The following is a 9,788-nucleotide window of genomic DNA, read 5'->3' on the forward strand; positions in this document are numbered from 1 at the left end:
ATTGTAATAAATTGAATATTGAAAAAAATATAGGTCCGAAAAGGTAATTAAACCTAGATTCTATTCCTTTATTTTAGATTTTTAATTTTTTTTACATTATCTTATTTTACAAATTTAAGACCTCTACCGGTGTAAAGTAATCTAAATCTTCTACTTTCTATGTACTTTTTCTCATTTTTTATCTTTTCCTCTTGATCTAAACATCCTTAATTTTTCCTCTAATTCAATTCTTTTTTTCTTATTTTCATTTACTCACTTTGCACTTTCTAAAACAAGATGTAAAAGAATGACTTGACAAAGGATGATTCAAGCAGTGAAATGAATAAAGTTTACACACCAAGGAAAGAGAAATGTTTGTATTAAGTATTGTAACATTTACTCTGACAAGAACCCTTTAGAGCTCAGGGATAAAGCCAATACCATATACTATTGACAGCAAAACCCTTACCACCAAAATCCAGGCAAACAGTTCCACAATAAAGAAATCTGTTGCCCACAAAAAAAAACAGTGAGTTATAATCAAGAGACAAAATCCCTCTTTTTGCTTTTCTCCTTGTCCCAGTAATGACCTGTTTGACGGCCATCTCTATGAAATCGATTGCCATTATGTCGTCTATGAGAGTTTTCCCTCCATTGGTTGCCCTGATTCCACTGGTTACCCTGATTCTCAGAAGTCCAACCTCCATAGTTCCTTCTATATTGCAAATCACTTGAAACATCAGCATTTTCCTGGTGCTTCAACCATGTCTTCATTGGAGTTACATTCTTCTGTTGGTTAGACTTGCATTGCCATGGAGATTTGCCAATGTTAGACAAATTAGTTGACTGCTGTTGACTCCAAGAGCTGTCCCTAACTTCACCCCATCCTTTATCCTCTAAGTTTCCAGAATCCCAATCCTTACATTGATTTTCATGTTCCTTTCCCTTATTCCAACCCCAGGACATATGAAGACCACCTTCCAAAGAATTGTCAGTTAATCCACCATTTCCACCACCAACGCGACACTCCCATGGATTGTCAGTATTATCCACATTTCCAGAGTTTACCAGTTTCCATTCGTATACTTTACCAGCAGGACATTCCCAAGGATTTTCATCTCTAACTTCAGTTTTTGTTCTTTTGCTTTTCATATCTTCTATCTGTTCCTCATCCAGAACAGTAAACAATGCATTGTCTATTTCCTTAACCAGATCAGGATCAATTGAAGGGTTCCAATCTATTTGATCAATATAAGTATCTGGATCAGGCAGAGAAATATCACAAGGAAGGCTGTTGATCTTTGCCCAGTAACGCTTTTTGGCATTTTGGAATGCTTCTTCGGCGGCTGAATCATTCCAATCAGACACATTGCTGTGGCAGCATATCAACGTCTTAGAATCAACAATTTTCTGCCATGGTACCCATCCAACTGTAGTGCAGTACTTCTTCTCCCATTGGGGTATTCCGTCCTGCCAATACTCTTACAAGATTGAAAAACAAGAAATTCAGTATATTGATGTAAAAAAATGTAATAGCAATGTAATTCTCTACATCTGTATATTCAACCACAGCAGAATATGAAACAAGAGTGAAATGGAGCTACATTCCTTACAGATGCTGGAAACGGAAGATGGTTGAAGAAAATAAAATATATGCACCCATATAGACCCTCTCCGAGGAAGAAGTTTCTTACCAGCACACAGTATTCCCTCAAAATTCCCTATAACCCCTCTTCCTTTATTCTTGGTCCCATTTACTAATTTCTATGTGCTGCTTCCTTATTCCTGCTTCCCTCTTCTCGACTCCTTCCTCCCCACATGCCTATTCAGTTATTTTCCTCTCTCTCTCTCTCTCTTCCTCCACTACTTCTGGCATCACCTGTCTCACTTCTTCTCTTTCGTTCTCTTTTATAATTAGTTTCTTTCTCCTCTCGTACACCGCAAGGCCTCGTTTTTAGGCCCATTCTCCTATTAAGTATTCTTGATTGGAGAAACCATACCAAATAAAGATGGATAAATAGAAAAAGAGTAAAACTACAATTCAATGAAGAATTTCGCTAGGTGGCGATAAGTTTAACTAAATGTTCATTTACTGATATAAAGAAGAGAATATTGGTAAAAACACAGACAAGCATACTACATGAATTCTAACCAACTCAATTCATAAGTCAATTTATAAGTCTCTACCCCTTTACACTGAATATCTAATTTTGGCTTGGTTAGATGCCGTAGAATATTTCCCACAACACGACATGTAAAATATCAATGCAAGTAATGTTTTAAAGTAGTAGTACTACTAGGGATAATCCACACGTAATGCCTCCTTAGCAGCCAACAAAATTATGTTTGGCAATTCATAAAGCCTCTTATTTTCTGGTCACAATGCATGCCCACAGCTAAAAAGAGGGTAACAACAAATGTATATAAAGACATAAATTTTTGTTCTCATCAAACTATAAATTTGGTTTTGTTTCCTTTATTTTCATTTTTGTGGGTTCTTCAATTGCAATCAAAATTTTAATAATTGATAAGAACACTGCTCCAAGGTTCTTAACAGAATTTTGGTAGAAAAAGAAATGGCAACAGCTTCAAAGGAATCAAGTCACATGAAAAAGAAAAAACTCACAAAATGACACTTATTTGAGGACAAAATTTCAGCTTCTCAAATGCAAAACTCTAGCACCTTGAAGGGCCATTATTTCAGCTGCAACAACTAGTATCTTAAAATTCACTACTATTCAAACTTTGTAATGTCCCATAATTGGTCTGCACCACTATTTGAAATCGTTTTTCTTTCTCCTTTGGGCTTTTGAACCCCAAACAACAGCCGATTATTAACAGAGTTAATAATGAAAAAATATCATGTTATAGAGAGACAAACAGTTTCTCACATACTCTCCATTTCAAAATGTAACGATGTGTAATCTGTTATCGCAACTTGGGGTCTTGGTTCCACCAATACACCACCGTGACTTGGTGCCTTCTCTGCCACTAGTCCACCACTCTTCTCATTGTTATCCTATTCCAAGGTATTTTTTTTTCACCAACAGGTCCACATTCTTTTTATCTTAGTTTTCATATTCTTTTGTACTCTAATAAAACTCTCTGTTCATGTCAATTCTCTCCACTACTCCCCATTCTTTGTTGCCTTTACTCTGACTCAGATTTTTTCTCATTCTTCATTTCACAGTTTTTTTTTATCTCATTTTCACATTTTTCTCTACTTCTATAAAGATCTCTGATTTTCATGTTCTCTTTTACCATTATTTTTTTTCTGTCTTTTTTTAACATGATAAGATGCTCTCTGTTTTTTCATGTTCTCTATAATGAATTTGCAGTTTGACAATCAAAGATGTCAAACACATCTCCAATTGCTTCCGCTGGTGGCTCTAATGGTGGAAATGATGCCTCCTCTCAACCTGAAACAATGGCAAAAAATGCTCCGGGTAGTGGAACAGACTTTGCTTGGAAGCATGGAATAAGCACTGATGGAGATCAAAGAAAAATTCAAAAGGAGTTTATCGCTAGAAGCACAACTTGGCAGGAACTAAAAAGGATGTAATTGCTAACAAAAGTGTGGCTGAAGAAGTAAAAAGAGAAATGTTTGAGGTTGTTGTGGGCCTACAGCAAAGGTTAATGAAAAACAACAAGGTTTGATATTATGATGAAAAAAGAAAATGGAATGGAGAGGAGGACGTGGGCAGTAGTAGAAACAATTTTTATGAAGAAGGCAGTAAGTTCACAGGCCACAATTAATCAATTATTCACAAAGGATCAGTAAACTCACAGTTGCAAATTTTTTCTATGAAAATGCCATACCATTCAATATGTCAAGGAGCAAAGGATTTAGGAGAAAAATGCTGGATTTAGTTTTTCAAATTATGGCCCTGGATTTAAGCAACCTTCATACCATAAGATTAGAGTAAAGTGCTTGAAAGAAGAAGTTAAGGCAACAAAAGATGCTTTGAAAGTTCATAGGACTACATGGAATAAAACAAGATGCACGGTAATGACCATGGGTGGATCGACAAGAGGAGAAAGACAAATTGAACTTTTTAATGAACAATCCATAGGGAACTATTTTTCTAAAATCCATTGATGCATCTGTCATCTCAAAAACAATAGATAAAATTTGTAAAATGTTGGATGACATTGTTGAAGAGATTGGCAAGAACAATTTCCTTGGCTATTAGGGTAATTGGGAAAAGACTCTAACAATTTGGTTGGAGTCTTATGGAGATCAACATCCATAGCTTCAAAGGTTTTCCATTTGAGTACTTAGTTTGACATGTAGTTCCTTTGGATGTGAATGTAACTTGAGTACATTTGGCTAGATCTTATAAATTGTGAATTAGAATTAAATTATAGTAAAATAGTAATTACTTGTACATATGTTTGCATTTGTATTTATTAGGTCTATACAAAGAAAAGAAATTGTTTGAAACAAGAAACTATGGATGATGTTGTTTATGTCATGTTTAATCCAAAATTGTTGAGTAGAAGGTAAAAGATCACTTTAGGAGTTTGAACTTGATGATATTCCATCCAATGTTGAAGAAAACAATGAAAACATCGGTTTAAATGATGCTACAAATTTAAAATGGAGATGATAAATATTTGGTCAATGGTCAAGCTCAAGAGGATGATGTTCCTTACATCCCACCTCTAGATGAGGAGGGTATTCTTATTTATATGCTTCATGAAGTAAATGGAGGTATTGAAGATCCCTTGAATTTTGCTTTTAATTTGAAATATTTAAATTAGATGTTTATTGTCTAGCTTTAGCCATCTAGGTCTTCTTTGCCTTGGACTTGGTACTTCATAGTTTGGTATATCTAGGTGTTTGTTATTCACAAGTTGTGACTTTTGACATGCTTTATTTCTTATGGTTTACTATGAACTTAAGTTTGACAAAATATTTTTAAAATACGATAATGAGATTGATTTTTATTTAAATATTTATGTTATTTATATGGGTATAAATATCATGTTTTTGTAGAAGTAGAAACTTCGATCTCACGAATTACGATCTTGTGAGTCCTTCATGATTCTAACTATAATATAAATTTTGACTACCTTGGTCACCTCTGGCATCTCCTTGTTATGCAATGATTATTCTTGCTCTCATTTTGCTTCCCAGTAGTGAGTGTGTTCTTGGAGCACTTTTTTGTTTTTCAACAACCACCATGTCCTTTTAGCATTTCCATTTTTCGACAACCATTGTATTCTCTTATCATTTTTGCTTTTTGGTTTTGGTAGTTGTCGTGTCCTCTAAGCATTTTCTCTTTCCAATAGCTATTGTGTCCTTTGATCATTTTTGCTTTCTCGCAATCGTTGAGTTCTCTAAGCATTTTTAACTTTCTGAAATGTCAAGTCAACTACCTATTTTTGCTCTACAAAAGTTGTCGTGCAATCTAACCAGTTTTAAGAAGCTTAACTCATATAATACCTATGTCCAACTTGAGGGATAGTGTTAAAGATATGGCTTGAAAGGAAGAAGCATATTGAAGTTGATTGTTGTTTTGACAGAGAAAGTCATATTCAGGAAATATCTATTAGCTTTGTCACTATTCACTTTGTCATCTTTGACAACCAACCAAGTAGCTAACACAAGTCTCTTTATGGGTCTTGTATGAAATTTGTAACAAGATTTTCTTATATGATACATATATGAGTTGATTATGTTAGAGATATGATTTGATTATATTAAATATGGACGTATGATATGATTATATTAAATATGGAGATATGATTAGAGAGGGAAATATCTTAACAAATATTTCTCAATATTAGATATTGACTTTGGTCCTTATTATTGTATATCTTCTTTGTTATAAATAAGAATACTCATCTGCACACCTAACACATGAAATTCATTATATTCCTTCTCCGTTTCTCTCTTCTCAACGTGGTACCTAACCTGAGTTGTACCATCCTTTATGACCCTTTTTGTCACTATAAATGTCAACACTCATGAACAACAACCACTTCCACAAGGATGAAGGCTTCTCTGAATCTCAAAACCCTTCTTAGCCTTAGCAATCCACCCAATAGGGTCACTTCCATAAGGGTTTGGAAGTTCAACATTCTAAAGAGCCTTTTAAAACTCCATTGACACCTCATCTTCAAATTTTGAAGAATGAACATCAAAATGTTCCATGGTTTACTTTGATGGAGTATTTCTAACATGGGCAAAACTTCCTAGAAAGTATCCTCCATTGTCTATCTCCTTCTGCTTAACCAAATATTCAACAACGGTATAATGGTATCCAACCGATCAAGTTTTTCTCTCATTTCCCCAAAATCTTTGTGAATGTCTTGTGTAGCATTCCCCATTTTTTGTTTCTTCTCATTATGAGAATTGGATCTCGGACCAATGTATTACACTCAAAGAAATTGCATACACAAAATAGGATAATTTTATAGATAACAATACTAGGTAGAATCATAATTGCACCTAGCCCTAACAAAGAGTCTTCCTCCCTCAAACATAATTTTGTTTTTGTAGTTTTTAACAAAACTTTAAAACGGAAAAGAGTGTGTCATACTAGCACTCATCTTCCCTCCAAGCACCCTCCACGAAAAGTTAGCACTCATCACAGTCAATCATTGTATGAAATATCTCCATTCCAAAGATTTACCAGTAACTTAAGTGTTCAATTCCAATATCTTATGCGCACGACAACATAGAGATTCATTCTAGTTCCTCGTCAAATTCAACAAAAACATCCCTCCCCTACACTAACAGCACAATGCCAAAGTCCAATTTTCTTTTCAAGAAAAGGAAAAACAAAATAAAAAACAGATAGGCAATTGAACCGTAAAGCAATAATTTGGAAAATACCAGGAAGAAAAGCATTGATGTTGTAGAATCTCGCAGGAGGCACCGGAGATCTCCGGCGGCGGAAGAACCTTCTACGGTTGTCCCATCTACCCATTTCCCACAATACCTATCAAAAGTTAAAAATGGGTTTCGTTCGCAAAAATTGAGGAAGAGAAAACGCAACAACGAGTTACGAAGACAGAGATTGTTGAAGTACAATTAAAGCACTCTGCGTTTGGGTTTCATTTATAGCACACACGTTGCGTCAGCGTCAGCGTGTTCATTACATTATCGTCATCACCTGTTACACACTTCCAGATTGCTACCATTTTACATCAAAATCTGATTTTTTTTGTTCTTTTTTTTTCCTCTGCACGTTTTTTTACCCTAAATAGTTTGCATATAACAGAGTACATAACAAAATCGTATTTTAACTCATTTGTACAACTCCATGTTATAAATAAATTTAAAATTGGATGATTATTATAAAATAATTATTTTATTACAAAATAACGTATACAAAAATTAAAATTAAAAGTAAAAATGAATAATTTATTGTTTTTAAATTAAATTGTTAACTATGATTGATTTTTCTTATTTAAAAAACAGGGATCATGTTAAAATTTGTTTTTAAATAAAATATTTTTATATCTAATAATATCTTACTTTTACTATTTTTATAATTTTATTTTTTATTAATATAATCAACAACGATTAAATAATGTTATTCTTTTTAACTATTGTTACAGATTTTACTTTTATGAACTTTTTATATATAATATTGCATTATTACTTTTTATATATAATATTGCATTATATAAATAAAAAAATTAAGCAAGATGAAAACTTATGGTAAACTGTTGAAACTCTTGTTTGACCGATATAGTAAAATTGAATTAATATATTGCAAAGTTCTTCATTATAGTATCATAAATTTAAATTATTTCATTTAAACAATTTTATAAATTAGAAGTTATTATATATACATTTCTCTGTAACTTTGTTATTTATGTTCATGTTTTATAATATATCGTATTAAGACAAATGATACTGTAATTATATGTAAATAAACAACATGCTCGCAAAAAAAAAGTTATTCTTTTAATATATTTATGAACTTTTTTTTCTGTTATTAATCATCAAAGTCTTATTCAATATATATGTTCAGAAAAAAAAAACTTTATGGATCATGTACAAACGAAATATTTAGATGATAAATGAAAAAAATATTATCTTTAAATAAGAAATTAAAGTGAAGATAATTATAGAAGGATTGAATTGAACTTATGTTAATTTTTTTATAAAAGCCTATCAAACAATTCTTTTATATATATGTATGTACTTGACAGAGCGCTCAGGGCTCAAGACTCGGTTCTTGGTGCATAGGCATAGCACATGCAAGTCAGTTCAACTGTTGGGCCAGTAAAATGGGCCATGTGATTGAGCCAGTTGGGTCGGTAAATTCGTTTTGGTATAAATGAAGTAACATTTTACACGTAACATATAAGGCTATTAATAAATGGTATTTGTGGACCTCGGTTTAGTGTGTAGGGATCTAGGTCAAGTAAATGTTTTCTTTTAACCTAAGCCTGTGTGTTTTAGGGCACGTAGTGGTTAGGTTGCAGGTACAGTAAAAAATAACGTTGCACCATGAGTAGGGTGCCCATGTAAGTAGATGTTGCCCTGATGTTGGTGTATGAGTTGGTGCCCTGGTGGTTATTCTGTTATTATTTTATGCACTCCTTGGAGATGATATTTGGTTATGTTGCAACACTTTGAGAGAGGGCACCCCTAAAAAGATTGTGTTTCTCCTGTTGAGTATGCTTTCAGTTGAAATGAGATTTTCGTGAGAGGAAGCTATTACAAGAGATAAGCTATAAAAGGAAGGGGGGGGGGATTGAAACTGAATACTTCTTAATTTCTTGTAAGCCCTTACTGACTTGATCGTCGGAGTGCAATCAATAGGTAGGACCCCCTCTGTTTCAACGGAGCTACGTTCCAGAGCTACAAGAGATAAGACAGATTCTTAAAGAGACAGACGAAGCTAAAAATTGTCATCAGAGTCAACCAACGAGCAAGTCAATAGACAAGAACAATATATATATATATATATATATATATATATATATATATATATATATATATATATATTAATAAGAGAAGTAAAACAATATTATGTGATTTATTTATCTTAATTTTTTTAAATAAGGTTACATCTTTTTTTTTTAAGTTAAATATAACGAGAGTTAATATTCAAATACATTATAAGTGTTATCATTACCACTTATTTTTAGTTTACAATCTAGTATATAAAGTTACTTCTGACTCTTTGATTACACATGTTTCTTCAAGAAAAGTACATAAAGTCTTTTCTAGTTGTTGAGTGAATCCTTCTTAAATTTAGTATCAAGTACATTATTTTTTTTTTCCAGACTATACGAAAGGAAGTTATTTGATTGCAAGGTTTACACTCTTTAGAGTGGATATATAATATATCTCTTATTCTTCTTCTTAGAGAATTACTTCACATACAAAGAACTTACAATTAGATATCTCCCTAACTTATCATTTAAAAGACAAACTATTGTTCTTACACTTAAGACTTTTAGTACTTTATCCCTTGCACTTGTAATGTCGATGATGCCTCTCAAGGCTTTTTCCTCTTATTCTTGCACATTCTTGTAAGGTGGTGCTTTCCTTGTAAGAGTGTCCAATAAGACAATTGGTAGATGCTTACTTTCCAAGTCATTTCTTGTAAGATATTTTCTTAGATAGTCATGACTTTCTCTTAATATCTTTTAACTTACTGTGCTTTGAGGTAATTGAAACACATTCTTGAATAATATTGTTATTTATAGATGATAATCTGATGCTCTCCTTACGTCTATATTTGACACCTTTTGTTATCCTTGAAATATCATCTAATACTAATACTTATGGAAGGTCTCATCTATCCATCTTTGTTGAGGTCGTCTAACATGATCTC

The 9,788-nt window shown here is 32.8% G+C and overlaps 1 protein-coding gene across 2 annotated transcripts; it reads right to left on the bottom strand.

The window, feature by feature from the left end:
* Positions 1 to 291: 291 nt before the first annotated feature.
* On the bottom strand, positions 292 to 7,214 carry LOC137834851 (uncharacterized). 2 transcript variants are annotated; one of them, XM_068643072.1, is made up of 3 exons: positions 7,020 to 7,214; positions 6,824 to 6,929; positions 292 to 1,460 (listed from the first exon to the last, which is right to left on the bottom strand). In XM_068643072.1, the coding sequence occupies exons 2-3, from the start codon at positions 6,915 to 6,917 to the stop codon at positions 520 to 522; spliced, it is 1,035 nt and encodes a 344-aa protein (XP_068499173.1). In that variant the 5' UTR covers positions 6,918 to 6,929; positions 7,020 to 7,214; the 3' UTR covers positions 292 to 519. The 2 variants fall into 2 exon arrangements, with proteins under 2 accessions (XP_068499173.1, XP_090158427.1); XM_090302301.1 differs by having other exon boundaries at positions 6,824 to 7,060.
* Between the last annotated feature and the right edge of the window lie 2,574 nt (positions 7,215 to 9,788).

The sequence above is a fragment of the Phaseolus vulgaris genome, chromosome 5 (assembly GCF_051622355.1).
Source record: "Phaseolus vulgaris cultivar YP4 chromosome 5, ASM5162235v1, whole genome shotgun sequence".
NCBI classification, from domain to species: Eukaryota; Viridiplantae; Streptophyta; class Magnoliopsida; order Fabales; family Fabaceae; genus Phaseolus; species Phaseolus vulgaris.